The following is an 18,545-nucleotide window of genomic DNA, read 5'->3' as shown; positions in this document are numbered from 1 at the left end:
TTCCTAGGATTACCTAACAAAACGAAGAATTTCTATTTCATTATTCTCTTTTAGTTTTTTTTTTCCTATAATTATCTTGTGCCACTATCCCATTGACCTCAAATCAGTGGTTCTCAACCTTCCTAACTATGTGAGCCTTTAATACAGTTTCTCAAATTGTGGTCATGTCCCAATGACAAAAATATTTTCGCTTCTACTCCGTAACAGTAATTGTGCTGCTGTTATGAATCTCAATATGAATATCTGTGTTTTCTGATGATCTTAGTTGGCCCCTGTGAAAGAGACATTCTACCAAAATGATCGTGACCCACAGGTTGAGAACCACAGCCTTAAGTGGTCATACTTCTTACTCTGCTGTATGACCTAATTTTTATTTCTGTAGGGTTTGAGCAACATGGACCAGGAAACAGAATGACCAAAGAGATAACTACTGTATTAGGACAACACAGTGACCTGCTTGGTGTCCTTGTGCCCATCACTCTAAGTCATGTTCACTGCAACGACTATGCATGAGGGTTAATAGACAGTCCCATGAAAGTCATGATATTTATTCATTATCCTCCTTGTCTGAACTTTTCTTTCTCTTCCCCTTGTCAATGTGTGGTGTTATAACTTCCTAATTATCATTATTTCTAGAAACAAAATACTAAAATCTCTCTGAAATCTCTTGGTTTCTCCCCCTTTCTGATTGTGTGGCAGTAACTCTAATTGTGCATTTTCATAAGGTCCTTTTGTCCCTTCAGTAGAGTAATGCTTTCCTTTGCCTACTGATCCACTTCCAAGAGGGCACCAAAATAGCCAGGTGGTAGCTGGAACATGCAATTCAAATTTTGTGCCTTAAAAGAATTCGTCATAGGAATGAGGAACTTTCTAAAATGTCATAGATGGCAATACTATGTGAGGAAAGCCAGTTTGGTCCACACCTCTCCACCACCACACATCCACACACGATGTTGCTACACACTGCATTATGAAGGTACAGCACCAAATATCAGTTTCACGTTTGGGACAGGAGTAAAGAGCCACAGCTATACAGTGTTAAACTTAAACTGCTGTTTTAGTTATCTTGTTCCATTTGATGAATGGAATTAAGTCAAATGTGATGGAGTCACTAACAACCACAAACAGCTTATTCAACTTGGATGTCCTGTAAGGCCAGACTACTTTCCATTAAAACTGGGAAAAGGAATTAATATGGAGTCACTGACCTCCTAGTGCAGTGGGTCTCAACCTTCCTGATGCTATGATCCTTTCATACAGTGTGTCTCATGTAGTGCTGCCCTCCCCCCTCCAACCATAAAATTATTTCTGTTGCTACTTCATGAGGGTAAGTTGCTACTGAGCCATGTACCACTTCCTAAGCCCATTAGAAACAGGTGTTTTCTGATGGTCACAACCCACAGGTTGAGAACCACTGTTCTACTGCTTATGCCATAACATCTATCGTGAAGAAAGTAAATGAGGGTTCATGCACATTGTCTCTAGGGCGAAAAACAGTGGACCTCGGGAATAGTAATCACATTGCTGTATAGACACAAAAGTCACTGTATCATCCTGAAGAAGACAGTTCTCTTAGTGGTTCAAGAAAGGGTTCACGCTATGATGCTATCAACAGTGAAAAAGAATGATGCATATTGCAGATGCCATTCCAATTGACAAAGTAAAGCCCGTCTGTGTCCAACTCCACAACATATGCAAGCATATAACACAATGTCAGGGTACTTTAGCTTGAGATTATTTATGACATTTGGTTTGGGTCAGCTCTACACTGGTTTGGTAATCTCCATAGGTGCTGTTTCTCTGTAGATATAGAACATACAACCAGCATGACATAGTCCAAGACTATTCAGGCATCAGGAGATGCGTATGAATTCCCTTTGAGAGCAGGCAGGAATGAAAAAAAAATCAGTAACATGACAAATACTGCTTTTACCCCTTAACTGAAGTAAACCATGGGGTGATTAACCATGCTGGGGTACTGGAGCCAAGAAACAAATAACATTCATTGTGTTTTCTTGGTTTTGCCAATTTCCTGTGCTCTACAGGTCTCTATCACAGTGGGTATGGGTATGTGCCTGTCAGCTTTGTATTACTGTACAATAATGCTCCAGATAAGTATTTAATAAGGATTGAGGGTTTATTTTGACCTATAGTTTCAGTCCATGGTTTTGGCCCTGTTGTTTTGGGCCTGTGATGACAGAGTAAATTCGTGTTGAGGATAAGTACTGGAGGAAACCAGGTTCCCCTTAGTTTGGCCAAGAAGCAAAGTGGTAAAGTGTAAGAGGCATATGCCTAGTGATTTAAATTCCTTACTATAGGCTACAACCAATAATGTTCTACAGAATTCCAGTAAAGATCTAAACCCTACCTATTTAGTCTCCACCTTATTTACATAGTCTCTTTGAACTACTCTGGTAACCATTTCTTCTCCCTTTATCTATCTATAGCCAAACATGTCTGCATGTGTAAATGGCCATTGTGACTAGAGCACAATGGTAGCATTTTTAATGGTGCACAATGTCTCCCATTGCTGCTTACGTAGACCTCTATTGCCTTCCTAAGTTCTACCAACCAATCATTATCACTGTGATTTGTAATGAACTATAACCAACAACCAAAATCAAGTGAAAGAATATAGATCGGTGTCACCACATACTAAACTGCCTCCTAAATTTGATGACAGATCTTTCAGGTTTTGGTTAAACAGGATGATAATACTCTTTTAATAACTCTAACAGTCCATTTTTCTTTCTCTTTCTCTCTCTCTCCCTCTCCATTCCCCCTCTCTCTCCTTCTCTGTTCCTTCCATTTATCTCCCTCATTGCTGTATTCATTCTACTTCTTATGGATTTATCAATGATTCGTTTCAATATTAATTCTTTGGTTATATTGATTTTTCCTTTGTTATTAGATACTTGATTTTTAAAATTTATTTGCAAATGTGTGTGTGTGTGTGTGTGTGTGTGTGTGTGTGTGTGTGTGTGTGTGTGTGTGTGTGTGTGTGTGTGTGTGTCCCAGTCCCTTTGTGTGATCATGCATATATATCCCAGAGATCAAGCAAGTTTTCTGAGACAAGGTCTCTTACTTGCCTCCAATCAGGTGAATAGGCTAGAATGGCTGATCCGTGAACCCTCGATTACAAGCACAAGCCATACATCTGGTATTTTTTTATGTGAGTTCTCAGGATCAAACTGAGAGTCTAAGACTTTTCAAAGCAAATCCTTTTCAGATTAAGCTATGCCCACGCTTATACTGTATTTTGATTAACTATACTTTACTTATTCTTGTTTTAGTTTGAACTTTCTTTAAATATTTTTAGTATCTTAAAATGGAAGGTTCAATAATTGTGCAGAAGTCTATCTTTAACAGACGCACTTGCAGTGATGATCATTAATTTAAACACCACTTAACGTACAATTGCTACATTTGTGTATATCATGTTTTGTTTTCATGTATATTAAAATGTTTTCAAATTTCCCTTCTGACTTTTCTCCTAGACTCTTAATTATCTTAGTGTGTGTTTTTTTTTTATTTTGCAGACATCTGTTAGAGAATTAATAAACAGAATAAACAAAGTCAAAAACAAAGCTTCAAGGAAACCACTGAGTCAAATATTGGGCTTTAGCTCTTAACAGTATTATCAAAGGAATATATATATATAATAATGTTAAAAATATCGTAAAACATGTTCAACATCTTAGGAATCAGGGAAACATAAATTAATTTTTTTTTTTTTGCTTTTCTAACTTCAGTTAGAATGTCTTAAATGTTTAAAAATAAAATGACAACAAATGCTGGTGAGGCTGTGGGGGAAAGAACAGCCCTTGTTCTCTGTTAGTGGGTATGTAAAATGATGGAGACATGATGGAAATCAGTGTGGATTTCTAAAAAGAGATTCAATGTATAGACAAACTCTAGTGTTCTTGGGCATATATCAAAAGACTCTATATCCTGCAACAGAGATACTTGCTCATCAATGTTAATGGCTGCTTTATTCACAATATCCAAGCAATGGAAACAGCCTAAATATCCATCAGTATATGAGTGGATATTGAAAATGTGGTACCTACATACAAAGAAATTTTATTGATCTGTAGATAAAAAATGAAACTATGAAATTTCCGGGTTAAGGGAAGAAAATGGAAAAAATATGGGTAAGCCAGGCCCAATAAGAACAAATTCTATATGTTGTCGCTCATATGTGGATCCTAGCAGCAAAGTTTCAGATTTGTGTGTTTAACTTGGAGTACCTGTAGAGGCCATGAAACTATAAGCGGAGGCCATGGGATGGTATGAGAAAGAGATTAAAACATGGGATGATAGAGTACATACATATGAAGGGAGAAAAGAGAATAATGGGGAAGGTTTAAGTTGGGAGATGATGGATGGAAGACTAGGGTACATACTGGCATAGCAGGAGGGAGAGCTATCTCCAAGAATGCTGGGTAGGCTACATAGAAACCTATTATTTTAAAAGCTTCCTTATGTATGTATGCTCAAAAGGGTTTAAATTGAAGTTGCCCTATGTATGGGAATAACGCAGCTCTGAGAATCCATAGGGTATCAAACAAAAAGCCTAGTGCCAAGTGTGAGAGAAACCCTACAAGTTATGGTCATAGGCATCCCAGAGACTCCTGGGTCAATTCAGGTTGTTGTCATTTCATTTGGTCATCCACAGAACTTAACAGTCAGTCCCCACCATCGAAGACATCACACAATTCGGTCATAGGACATGAAAACAAATCAAAACAAACCCAAGGGATAGTGACCTGGAAGATTCCTTCCAGTTGGCTAGCTTACATAGTGCTAGAAGGTACTATGAAGGCTAGTAGGGGGAAAAAGTTATCAGCAATCTTACTCAACTGTGATTCTGTGGGCCACCGTAATGACTGACCTAACTAGATAAGTTCATTGGTGCAAAAGTGCCAGGAATGTTATGGTTGTAAACCATGGCTTTGTAATTGGAATTATACCCATTTCACAGAGGGACTGATGCCTGGCCAAGAATCCATGACTGGGGAAGTCACAGGCCCTGGGGGAAACCTACTGCTCTCACTATGCTAAATAGGCATAATATCAAATCACCTTCTAAATACTAATCATTACACCCACATATCAGTATAATTCTTACCATGCATCAGAGAAGCTCCCTTTTGTGGTGGATGGAGAATAACACAGAGACTCCCAAGAGGACAAAGTTCAGAGAAGCAGTGACTACGGAGTGGTCAGCCCTAAATAGGAGATTTATATCCCATTCTCTCCCGACCCAAGGTCCAGAGGATATTATGTAAGAGGGGGCAGAAAGATTGTAAGAGCTAGAGTTTAGGAGGACTGCTGCAAAATAGTGTCTTCTAGACATGACAAAGCCATTGCATTCATCAACCCACAGCAGCTGTGGTTGCCTTCCTAAGACAGGCACAGAATTAAGACAGTGGACATTCCAGCAGGGATGGTGAAAGGCCTCATCCGTTCCCCACCTCTAGCTGAAGAGCTATTGGCAGTTGATGACTGTTAGGGGAGGGGCAATTGGTTTCTTTAGGGTGTGGCTTGTGATAGGTTTCCCAAGCTCCAGTAAATGTCCCCACAATCATGACTCTGCTGAATATAAAAATAGAGGACATGAGGTTAGGAGAGGCATGTTGAGGACCCTGTAAGAAGGTGGTCGTGAAGAGTGGAGTGTAGATATAATTGAAAGACATTGTATACATTTATGAAATTACCAAAAGATAAACTTGAAAAAAATATTTGGTTTTCTAAACTAAGTTCTGTTCCCTAAGTATTCTCAGAAGAGGCCAAGAGATTTGTTTAACACGAATTGTTAAATGGTCTTATGAACTAAAAAAAAAAAAAACAAAAAAAACAACAACAACAACCCAGAGTCAGATATTTGGATGAGAGCTGAGAGATCAGAGGGATAGATCAAGCCAGCCACAACTTCTTACCACTAGGAAATCCTCAGCCCAATAGAGAGATCCTTCCTGAATACTCATGCCTATATACCATTCTGTGCCCTCTCATCTTCTTTCCTCTCTCCACCCAGGTACAGCACTTCATAGTTTGCAGCTCTATCACTTCTTCTCTGTCTGTAGAGACCTCCATACCTTTATGGTGAACTAGTGTTGGAATTAAAGGTGTGTGCCACCATATCTGTCTCTGTTCCCAGTGTGGCCTTGAACTCAGAGATCCAGATGAATCTCTGCCTCCCAAATGCTAGGATTAAAGGTGTGTGCTACCACTTTCTGACCCCTATATTTAATATGGTCACTGGCTTTATCCTCTGATCTGCAGGCAAGCTTTATTTGTTAGAGCACAAGTACAACATCACCACAGATTTGTGGCTATCCTTCCTGTAGAGTGGAAAGAACGTCAATATAATTCACAGAAGATTTGTAATGAAGTCTTAAGTTATATGAGCAGAAATTCCAAAACTAACCAATTATTATCAAGGAAATCTCCTCAGTGACATTAAGTTAAATGCCTATTTGGACTCTCCACTCAATATGAATGTGACAAAGGGCTTATAATGTGTCTCTGTGCCATGTGCCTGCCATAAATATGTCAAATTCCTGATAATATGTACTATGTAGATTATATTATCTTTAGTTAAGTTCTAATGATTATTTAGTTGCCTATATTTGTGGAGTATCGTGTGGTATTTTGGCACAGGAAATTAAATATAATGTTTCATGATGAAATCAAGGTATTTCACACTATCTTACCAAACCTTAGGATTTCTGTGCTGGGATCCTTAAATCTTTTCTTCTCTAGTATTTTTTTTAAATATGTAAAAAGTTATTTTAGACTATAGCTACCTTTTTCTGCTATATAATAGTATAATGAATTCCTTTCTCTGTTGTGTCTTAGTCTTATTATCTCATCACTGGTAATGTGTTTTTAAATGTCAATACCAGTGACCAAAATGGAATTCTGTGTGCACTGTCGGCTATTTTTTTGTAAGAAATGTTTATCAAGTATCTACCAAGTGGAAAAATACAATGGTGGGTGCTTTATGAAAGATGCACAAGTCAAACTTTTAAAAGTTCCTAATAATTTAGAAAGTTGACCACTAGAGTAGGATATAGGTACACATGGGAATAGTGCTACTTCATGTTGTAAGATGAGATGTGTTCCCATAGAATACAACAGAAGGTGTTAAGGCAAAGGAGTACCTATGAAGCTTGAAATACCTGTACAACATAGCTTTCTACCCTCAAAATCATGTCCTTTCTCCTCTGATCCCTCATCTGGTTACATCCAACTACTTTTTTTTCCTTAAGGAGATTCCAGTTGTTGAACATTTTTTGTAAGTTTACCATTCCTATTTTTCATTTTTCTTCAAGAAACACTGTTAGTCTGCACAAAGTTATAGTGAGAACTTCATGTATACACCCTTGAGCTAACCTAAGTGATGTACTGTGATGCTGTTGAAGTCAACCATGTACTTCTATACAATTAAATACTTCCTTTTTCTTAAAAATATAACTAGTAATCCTAAATAGATATTTTCGTTCCCATAGAAATTTCTCTGCATGCTACATAAGCATGCCTCACACATATTCACTTTACTCTATATGTACTTGTAGTTTTTGCTTTACATTTTTAAATTTAATATGCACATTGTAATGTATCCAGAAATTAGCTTTTTCCTGTCTATATTTTTCTCCACTACACTATCCAATATTTGGCTTTTTAGGTCTTTCTCTGTGTCTTAGGCCTTTGAGAATTATAGTATTTCCATGTACCATGCCTAGATGTATCCAGCATCAAGTACTTATTGTTTTATTCAATTTATTTTAAAGGGTCTCAATTCCGTGATATAACCTTGGTCCAATCACAGTGAAGCAGTACTCTACATCAGCAGTTCTCACACGACATTGACATGAAGGATAAACTAAAGGTCTTCAGAAGCTGTGCCAGATCACTTTGAGAATTTACTATCAAATACTTCTTGAATGGAGCTAAGGAGTTGGCCTTGCTCACCAATTCCCAGGTGCTGATGAGACTGTTGTTGTCCCATGTGTTCAAGTGGCCCAACTTGCTTGCAGACAACCTGGGTCACTTGTCAGTTTCTGTGACTAAAGTTCAGACTATGCTAGACCTCCATGTCTGTTTTCTTTTTCATAAGTGGGTTAAACTTACTAATGGAATTTATGGAGAGTGGAATTGGAAGACTGAAAACAGTTAAAAGTAATCTGCTTCAATGACTGGTAGGCTCATACAAAAGGAAATGGACATAAATCAACTTGAGTTTGTATTATTGACAAAAGACTCTCCCATTTATTCATTTCAAATTCTATTTATTTTTGATTTAGAGAATATTTAAACAGTTTGGGAAGGTTTAAGTGCATATATTTGGATGAGGAATATTAGATGAGGATCACTGATGGTATCTTTCCATGTGTTAATGGATGTTAGATGATCTCAAATCCAAAAAGAACCGATTCATTGATTCTATGGTTATCCATGGCTTCCTTTGCCCTTAATCTGTAGGAAGAATAAGAGATAATTAACAATTGTAAAACATTGATATGAACCACATTTTCAATCTTAGGAAAATATTGTTCCTTATATCTGTCTGTATTTTTAACCAAAAATTGAACATATTTTCTTCTTGAAACTCAAACTCTTGTGTATGGCCTGCAAATAAGCTACCAATGCCAACAGATGCTGGATAATAAGCAACTTTGCTAATGCTTGGTGGCCTTGGTCCCTTTGTTGCAAAGATCAGCAGCTGATAGACTACAGAAGTGCTAGTCAAGGACTCACTCTACTAGACCATGTCCTCCTCAGGGTCCTCTGAGCTGTGTAATATACCTTGGAATCCCCTTTCAGGTGTTATAAAAGACAGCCATCCTAGAGGGAGCTCCTTCTATTAGGCACTCACCCTCCCAATTCTATGCTTCCTTTGGCAGGGTCTGGACCTCTTGGAGGGTCTTTCCCTCTCCTGAATAGGTGGGCCTGCAAGAACTGAACTTGTCATGCCTTGGGTGAAGCAGAATGTGGTCATTAATAGCATGTGTACACACGTTACGGGCATTGATGCATTAGAAAAAATGAAATTTCTCTAGAGGGACCTAAAGCCCCAGAGGTAAACTCACAGCATGCAGGATGATCTCCTTCCCCTGATCCTCAACCTCATCTTCTCCTTTCTTCTCATATTCATAGTTGTCATCTTTATTGTCCTCCTCCTCCTCTTCTTCATTATTGTAGTCCTGGTCGTCTTCAGCTTCCTCCTGAACTACTTCTTTCTCCTGGTCGCTATTCCAGACGTACAAGTCCTCTTCAACATCAGGCCAGGCTTCCTCGAGAACAGGACAGATGTCCTCAATATCAGGCCAGATGTCCTCAGTGCAATGCCAGCGTTCCTCGACATCAGGCCAGATGTCCTCAATGCAATGCCAGCGTTCCTCGACATCAGGCCAGATGTCCTCAATGCAATGCCAGCGTTCCTCGACATCAGGCCAGATGTCCTCAATGCAATGCCAGCGTTCCTCGACATCAGGCCAGATGTCCTCGACATCAGACCAGATGTCCTCTACAACAGGCCAGATGTCCTTGATACAAGGCCAGACTTCCTCGACATGAGGCCAGATGTCCTCGACATCAGGCCAGGTTTCCTCGACATCAGGGCAGATGTCCTCGACTTTATGCCAGATGTCCTCGACATCAGGCCAGATGTCCTTGATATCAGGCCAGACCTCTTCCACATGAGTGGGGATCTCCTCAGTATCGGGCCATATCTCCTGCTGCCCCGGCTCTTCCCCCATAATGGCGCATGAGTCTGCCTGTGAACGCAGAAATCCTGTGGTTCCATCGATGTCATCAACAGCCTCATGGATTGGCAGCACATGGAAGCCACTTTGTCCAGGGACGTGATCCATCCTACCACCTTCTTGCTCTTGGTCAGGTAATCCACGGTCCCGCTCTGCAACAACAGACATGGCAAAAATTTCCTGCCAGTGAAGATCTTACTGAAGCTTCGAGCTTTGAAGGTGTTGGTGGCGATGAGGCGTTGTTAAGGTGACTACCACGAAGTAGAGAGAGGCTGTTGGCCTCAAGTACCTCCTTGGAGGCAGTGAGAGCAGCAGGGTAGGTTTTCCACTAGTGAGCAGATGGAGCTGCTACTTGTACAGTACTGTACAAGAAGGGCTAGACAGCACCAGGGAGGAGCCTCCTGCTGAGGCCAGCCCCTGAAGGCTGAGAACCGAGTATGAGGGGGCGGAGCCTTGAGGAGTAATAATGGCCCCTCTCACACGTCACCAGAGCTGTAAGCTCATTTGCTGAGACATAGTGATTGACGTGTATTGTGTCCAATGAGCCTTAAAGGTCCTTAAATTCTGGGGACTGCTCAGAATCACACCTTTTTCCCTGAGGCCTTACTGTTTTGGGATACCTTTTAAGGTGATAGGAACCCTGTCTTTTAAATATCACATTGTCAGTAAAATGATAGTGTATCAAAATGAATGAGCTCGGCTGCACTGGCTTCTGTTTGACGTGGGGTTATGCCAGTATAGACAGAGTTATAAAACTGCTCTAGAGGGGCAGGAGAGATGGCTCAGAAGAGCACTTATTGCTCTTCCACAGGATCCAGGTTTAATTCCCAACACCGACATGGTAGTTAGCAACCTTTGTAACTCCAGTTCCAGGGCATCTGGTGTCTTCAGGTGTCCTTGGACATTGTACACACATGATGTACAAACATACACGCAAGAAATAGCACCAATACACATATAAAATGAAGATCTAAAAGACTTTAAAACCCAATGATTGTATAGCTCAGGTTTCAGCAGTAGTAAAAAAGAAAGAGAGAGAGAAAGCCAAATAGTAAACAGTTGAAATGGTTACAGTCAGAACAAAGGGTTGAAAGTGAAAAACAATTAAACAGGACTTGGAAAGTGTTTAATTCTCACTGCCCAAATCACATCGATCCTCCCATAAATGTATTTTTAAAAAAAGAGGAAAAGCATGTTAAGTGAAAAAGACAGTCTTCCTAGGATTACCTAACAAAACGAAGAATTTCTATTTCATTATTCTCTTTTAGTTTTTTTTTTCCTATAATTATCTTGTGCCACTATCCCATTGACCTCAAATCAGTGGTTCTCAACCTTCCTAACTATGTGAGCCTTTAATACAGTTTCTCAAATTGTGGTCATGTCCCAATGACAAAAATATTTTCGCTTCTACTCCGTAACAGTAATTGTGCTGCTGTTATGAATCTCAATATGAATATCTGTGTTTTCTGATGATCTTAGTTGGCCCCTGTGAAAGAGACATTCTACCAAAATGATCGTGACCCACAGGTTGAGAACCACAGCCTTAAGTGGTCATACTTCTTACTCTGCTGTATGACCTAATTTTTATTTCTGTAGGGTTTGAGCAACATGGACCAGGAAACAGAATGACCAAAGAGATAACTACTGTATTAGGACAACACAGTGACCTGCTTGGTGTCCTTGTGCCCATCACTCTAAGTCATGTTCACTGCAACGACTATGCATGAGGGTTAATAGACAGTCCCATGAAAGTCATGATATTTATTCATTATCCTCCTTGTCTGAACTTTTCTTTCTCTTCCCCTTGTCAATGTGTGGTGTTATAACTTCCTAATTATCATTATTTCTAGAAACAAAATACTAAAATCTCTCTGAAATCTCTTGGTTTCTCCCCCTTTCTGATTGTGTGGCAGTAACTCTAATTGTGCATTTTCATAAGGTCCTTTTGTCCCTTCAGTAGAGTAATGCTTTCCTTTGCCTACTGATCCACTTCCAAGAGGGCACCAAAATAGCCAGGTGGTAGCTGGAACATGCAATTCAAATTTTGTGCCTTAAAAGAATTCGTCATAGGAATGAGGAACTTTCTAAAATGTCATAGATGGCAATACTATGTGAGGAAAGCCAGTTTGGTCCACACCTCTCCACCACCACACATCCACACACGATGTTGCTACACACTGCATTATGAAGGTACAGCACCAAATATCAGTTTCACGTTTGGGACAGGAGTAAAGAGCCACAGCTATACAGTGTTAAACTTAAACTGCTGTTTTAGTTATCTTGTTCCATTTGATGAATGGAATTAAGTCAAATGTGATGGAGTCACTAACAACCACAAACAGCTTATTCAACTTGGATGTCCTGTAAGGCCAGACTACTTTCCATTAAAACTGGGAAAAGGAATTAATATGGAGTCACTGACCTCCTAGTGCAGTGGGTCTCAACCTTCCTGATGCTATGATCCTTTCATACAGTGTGTCTCATGTAGTGCTGCCCTCCCCCCTCCAACCATAAAATTATTTCTGTTGCTACTTCATGAGGGTAAGTTGCTACTGAGCCATGTACCACTTCCTAAGCCCATTAGAAACAGGTGTTTTCTGATGGTCACAACCCACAGGTTGAGAACCACTGTTCTACTGCTTATGCCATAACATCTATCGTGAAGAAAGTAAATGAGGGTTCATGCACATTGTCTCTAGGGCGAAAAACAGTGGACCTCGGGAATAGTAATCACATTGCTGTATAGACACAAAAGTCACTGTATCATCCTGAAGAAGACAGTTCTCTTAGTGGTTCAAGAAAGGGTTCACGCTATGATGCTATCAACAGTGAAAAAGAATGATGCATATTGCAGATGCCATTCCAATTGACAAAGTAAAGCCCGTCTGTGTCCAACTCCACAACATATGCAAGCATATAACACAATGTCAGGGTACTTTAGCTTGAGATTATTTATGACATTTGGTTTGGGTCAGCTCTACACTGGTTTGGTAATCTCCATAGGTGCTGTTTCTCTGTAGATATAGAACATACAACCAGCATGACATAGTCCAAGACTATTCAGGCATCAGGAGATGCGTATGAATTCCCTTTGAGAGCAGGCAGGAATGAAAAAAAAATCAGTAACATGACAAATACTGCTTTTACCCCTTAACTGAAGTAAACCATGGGGTGATTAACCATGCTGGGGTACTGGAGCCAAGAAACAAATAACATTCATTGTGTTTTCTTGGTTTTGCCAATTTCCTGTGCTCTACAGGTCTCTATCACAGTGGGTATGGGTATGTGCCTGTCAGCTTTGTATTACTGTACAATAATGCTCCAGATAAGTATTTAATAAGGATTGAGGGTTTATTTTGACCTATAGTTTCAGTCCATGGTTTTGGCCCTGTTGTTTTGGGCCTGTGATGACAGAGTAAATTCGTGTTGAGGATAAGTACTGGAGGAAACCAGGTTCCCCTTAGTTTGGCCAAGAAGCAAAGTGGTAAAGTGTAAGAGGCATATGCCTAGTGATTTAAATTCCTTACTATAGGCTACAACCAATAATGTTCTACAGAATTCCAGTAAAGATCTAAACCCTACCTATTTAGTCTCCACCTTATTTACATAGTCTCTTTGAACTACTCTGGTAACCATTTCTTCTCCCTTTATCTATCTATAGCCAAACATGTCTGCATGTGTAAATGGCCATTGTGACTAGAGCACAATGGTAGCATTTTTAATGGTGCACAATGTCTCCCATTGCTGCTTACGTAGACCTCTATTGCCTTCCTAAGTTCTACCAACCAATCATTATCACTGTGATTTGTAATGAACTATAACCAACAACCAAAATCAAGTGAAAGAATATAGATCGGTGTCACCACATACTAAACTGCCTCCTAAATTTGATGACAGATCTTTCAGGTTTTGGTTAAACAGGATGATAATACTCTTTTAATAACTCTAACAGTCCATTTTTCTTTCTCTTTCTCTCTCTCTCCCTCTCCATTCCCCCTCTCTCTCCTTCTCTGTTCCTTCCATTTATCTCCCTCATTGCTGTATTCATTCTACTTCTTATGGATTTATCAATGATTCGTTTCAATATTAATTCTTTGGTTATATTGATTTTTCCTTTGTTATTAGATACTTGATTTTTAAAATTTATTTGCAAATGTGTGTGTGTGTGTGTGTTTGTGTGTGTGTGTGTGTGTGTGTGTGTGTGTGTGTGTGTGTGTGTGTGTGTCTGCCAGTCCCTTTGTGTGATCATGCATATATATCCCAGAGATCAAGCAAGTTTTCTGAGACAAGGTCTCTTACTTGCCTCCAATCAGGTGAATAGGCTAGAATGGCTGATCCGTGAACCCTCGATTACAAGCACAAGCCATACATCTGGTATTTTTTTATGTGAGTTCTCAGGATCAAACTGAGAGTCTAAGACTTTTCAAAGCAAATCCTTTTCAGATTAAGCTATGCCCACGCTTATACTGTATTTTGATTAACTATACTTTACTTATTCTTGTTTTAGTTTGAACTTTCTTTAAATATTTTTAGTATCTTAAAATGGAAGGTTCAATAATTGTGCAGAAGTCTATCTTTAACAGACGCACTTGCAGTGATGATCATTAATTTAAACACCACTTAACGTACAATTGCTACATTTGTGTATATCATGTTTTGTTTTCATGTATATTAAAATGTTTTCAAATTTCCCTTCTGACTTTTCTCCTAGACTCTTAATTATCTTAGTGTGTGTTTTTTTTTTATTTTGCAGACATCTGTTAGAGAATTAATAAACAGAATAAACAAAGTCAAAAACAAAGCTTCAAGGAAACCACTGAGTCAAATATTGGGCTTTAGCTCTTAACAGTATTATCAAAGGAATATATATATATATATGTTAAAAATATCGTAAAACATGTTCAACATCTTAGGAATCAGGGAAACATAAATTAATTTTTTTTTTTTTGCTTTTCTAACTTCAGTTAGAATGTCTTAAATGTTTAAAAATAAAATGACAACAAATGCTGGTGAGGCTGTGGGGGAAAGAACAGCCCTTGTTCTCTGTTAGTGGGTATGTAAAATGATGGAGACATGATGGAAATCAGTGTGGATTTCTAAAAAGAGATTCAATGTATAGACAAACTCTAGTGTTCTTGGGCATATATCAAAAGACTCTATATCCTGCAACAGAGATACTTGCTCATCAATGTTAATGGCTGCTTTATTCACAATATCCAAGCAATGGAAACAGCCTAAATATCCATCAGTATATGAGTGGATATTGAAAATGTGGTACCTACATACAAAGAAATTTTATTGATCTGTAGATAAAAAATGAAACTATGAAATTTCCGGGTTAAGGGAAGAAAATGGAAAAAATATGGGTAAGCCAGGCCCAATAAGAACAAATTCTATATGTTGTCGCTCATATGTGGATCCTAGCAGCAAAGTTTCAGATTTGTGTGTTTAACTTGGAGTACCTGTAGAGGCCATGAAACTATAAGCGGAGGCCATGGGATGGTATGAGAAAGAGATTAAAACATGGGATGATAGAGTACATACATATGAAGGGAGAAAAGAGAATAATGGGGAAGGTTTAAGTTGGGAGATGATGGATGGAAGACTAGGGTACATACTGGCATAGCAGGAGGGAGAGCTATCTCCAAGAATGCTGGGTAGGCTACATAGAAACCTATTATTTTAAAAGCTTCCTTATGTATGTATGCTCAAAAGGGTTTAAATTGAAGTTGCCCTATGTATGGGAATAACGCAGCTCTGAGAATCCATAGGGTATCAAACAAAAAGCCTAGTGCCAAGTGTGAGAGAAACCCTACAAGTTATGGTCATAGGCATCCCAGAGACTCCTGGGTCAATTCAGGTTGTTGTCATTTCATTTGGTCATCCACAGAACTTAACAGTCAGTCCCCACCATCGAAGACATCACACAATTCGGTCATAGGACATGAAAACAAATCAAAACAAACCCAAGGGATAGTGACCTGGAAGATTCCTTCCAGTTGGCTAGCTTACATAGTGCTAGAAGGTACTATGAAGGCTAGTAGGGGGAAAAAGTTATCAGCAATCTTACTCAACTGTGATTCTGTGGGCCACCGTAATGACTGACCTAACTAGATAAGTTCATTGGTGCAAAAGTGCCAGGAATGTTATGGTTGTAAACCATGGCTTTGTAATTGGAATTATACCCATTTCACAGAGGGACTGATGCCTGGCCAAGAATCCATGACTGGGGAAGTCACAGGCCCTGGGGGAAACCTACTGCTCTCACTATGCTAAATAGGCATAATATCAAATCACCTTCTAAATACTAATCATTACACCCACATATCAGTATAATTCTTACCATGCATCAGAGAAGCTCCCTTTTGTGGTGGATGGAGAATAACACAGAGACTCCCAAGAGGACAAAGTTCAGAGAAGCAGTGACTACGGAGTGGTCAGCCCTAAATAGGAGATTTATATCCCATTCTCTCCCGACCCAAGGTCCAGAGGATATTATGTAAGAGGGGGCAGAAAGATTGTAAGAGCTAGAGTTTAGGAGGACTGCTGCAAAATAGTGTCTTCTAGACATGACAAAGCCATTGCATTCATCAACCCACAGCAGCTGTGGTTGCCTTCCTAAGACAGGCACAGAATTAAGACAGTGGACATTCCAGCAGGGATGGTGAAAGGCCTCATCCGTTCCCCACCTCTAGCTGAAGAGCTATTGGCAGTTGATGACTGTTAGGGGAGGGGCAATTGGTTTCTTTAGGGTGTGGCTTGTGATAGGTTTCCCAAGCTCCAGTAAATGTCCCCACAATCATGACTCTGCTGAATATAAAAATAGAGGACATGAGGTTAGGAGAGGCATGTTGAGGACCCTGTAAGAAGGTGGTCGTGAAGAGTGGAGTGTAGATATAATTGAAAGACATTGTATACATTTATGAAATTACCAAAAGATAAACTTGAAAAAAATATTTGGTTTTCTAAACTAAGTTCTGTTCCCTAAGTATTCTCAGAAGAGGCCAAGAGATTTGTTTAACACGAATTGTTAAATGGTCTTATGAACTAAAAAAAAAAAAAAAAAAAAAACAACAACAACAACCCAGAGTCAGATATTTGGATGAGAGCTGAGAGATCAGAGGGATAGATCAAGCCAGCCACAACTTCTTACCACTAGGAAATCCTCAGCCCAATAGAGAGATCCTTCCTGAATACTCATGCCTATATACCATTCTGTGCCCTCTCATCTTCTTTCCTCTCTCCACCCAGGTACAGCACTTCATAGTTTGCAGCTCTATCACTTCTTCTCTGTCTGTAGAGACCTCCATACCTTTATGGTGAACTAGTGTTGGAATTAAAGGTGTGTGCCACCATATCTGTCTCTGTTCCCAGTGTGGCCTTGAACTCAGAGATCCAGATGAATCTCTGCCTCCCAAATGCTAGGATTAAAGGTGTGTGCTACCACTTTCTGACCCCTATATTTAATATGGTCACTGGCTTTATCCTCTGATCTGCAGGCAAGCTTTATTTGTTAGAGCACAAGTACAACATCACCACAGATTTGTGGCTATCCTTCCTGTAGAGTGGAAAGAACGTCAATATAATTCACAGAAGATTTGTAATGAAGTCTTAAGTTATATGAGCAGAAATTCCAAAACTAACCAATTATTATCAAGGAAATCTCCTCAGTGACATTAAGTTAAATGCCTATTTGGACTCTCCACTCAATATGAATGTGACAAAGGGCTTATAATGTGTCTCTGTGCCATGTGCCTGCCATAAATATGTCAAATTCCTGATAATATGTACTATGTAGATTATATTATCTTTAGTTAAGTTCTAATGATTATTTAGTTGCCTATATTTGTGGAGTATCGTGTGGTATTTTGGCACAGGAAATTAAATATAATGTTTCATGATGAAATCAAGGTATTTCACACTATCTTACCAAACCTTAGGATTTCTGTGCTGGGATCCTTAAATCTTTTCTTCTCTAGTATTTTTTTTAAATATGTAAAAAGTTATTTTAGACTATAGCTACCTTTTTCTGCTATATAATAGTATAATGAATTCCTTTCTCTGTTGTGTCTTAGTCTTATTATCTCATCACTGGTAATGTGTTTTTAAATGTCAATACCAGTGACCAAAATGGAATTCTGTGTGCACTGTCGGCTATTTTTTTGTAAGAAATGTTTATCAAGTATCTACCAAGTGGAAAAATACAATGGTGGGTGCTTTATGAAAGATGCACAAGTCAAACTTTTAAAAGTTCCTAATAATTTAGAAAGTTGACCACTAGAGTAGGATATAGGTACACATGGGAATAGTGCTACTTCATGTTGTAAGATGAGATGTGTTCCCATAGAATACAACAGAAGGTGTTAAGGCAAAGGAGTACCTATGAAGCTTGAAATACCTGTACAACATAGCTTTCTACCCTCAAAATCATGTCCTTTCTCCTCTGATCCCTCATCTGGTTACATCCAACTACTTTTTTTTCCTTAAGGAGATTCCAGTTGTTGAACATTTTTTGTAAGTTTACCATTCCTATTTTTCATTTTTCTTCAAGAAACACTGTTAGTCTGCACAAAGTTATAGTGAGAACTTCATGTATACACCCTTGAGCTAACCTAAGTGATGTACTGTGATGCTGTTGAAGTCAACCATGTACTTCTATACAATTAAATACTTCCTTTTTCTTAAAAATATAACTAGTAATCCTAAATAGATATTTTCGTTCCCATAGAAATTTCTCTGCATGCTACATAAGCATGCCTCACACATATTCAC

General features: G+C 39.0%; 1 protein-coding gene across 1 annotated transcript; it reads right to left on the bottom strand.

Annotated features, from left to right (window-relative positions):
- Nucleotides 1-8,457: 8,457 nt before the first annotated feature.
- Nucleotides 8,458-9,941, bottom strand: LOC128117256 (myelin transcription factor 1-like). The gene is made up of 4 exons (XM_052749230.1): nucleotides 9,739-9,941; nucleotides 9,543-9,612; nucleotides 9,099-9,323; nucleotides 8,458-8,484 (listed from the first exon to the last, which is right to left on the bottom strand). The coding sequence occupies exons 1-4, from the start codon at nucleotides 9,939-9,941 to the stop codon at nucleotides 8,458-8,460; spliced, it is 525 nt and encodes a 174-aa protein (XP_052605190.1).
- Between the last annotated feature and the right edge of the window lie 8,604 nt (nucleotides 9,942-18,545).

This window comes from Peromyscus californicus, unplaced genomic scaffold (genome assembly GCF_007827085.1).
Source record: "Peromyscus californicus insignis strain IS unplaced genomic scaffold, ASM782708v3 Scaffold_10__1_contigs__length_136768540, whole genome shotgun sequence".
NCBI lineage: Eukaryota > Metazoa > Chordata > Mammalia > Rodentia > Cricetidae > Peromyscus > Peromyscus californicus.
Note: the sequence above shows the minus strand (reverse complement) of the source record. Positions and strands in the feature narration are given on the sequence as shown.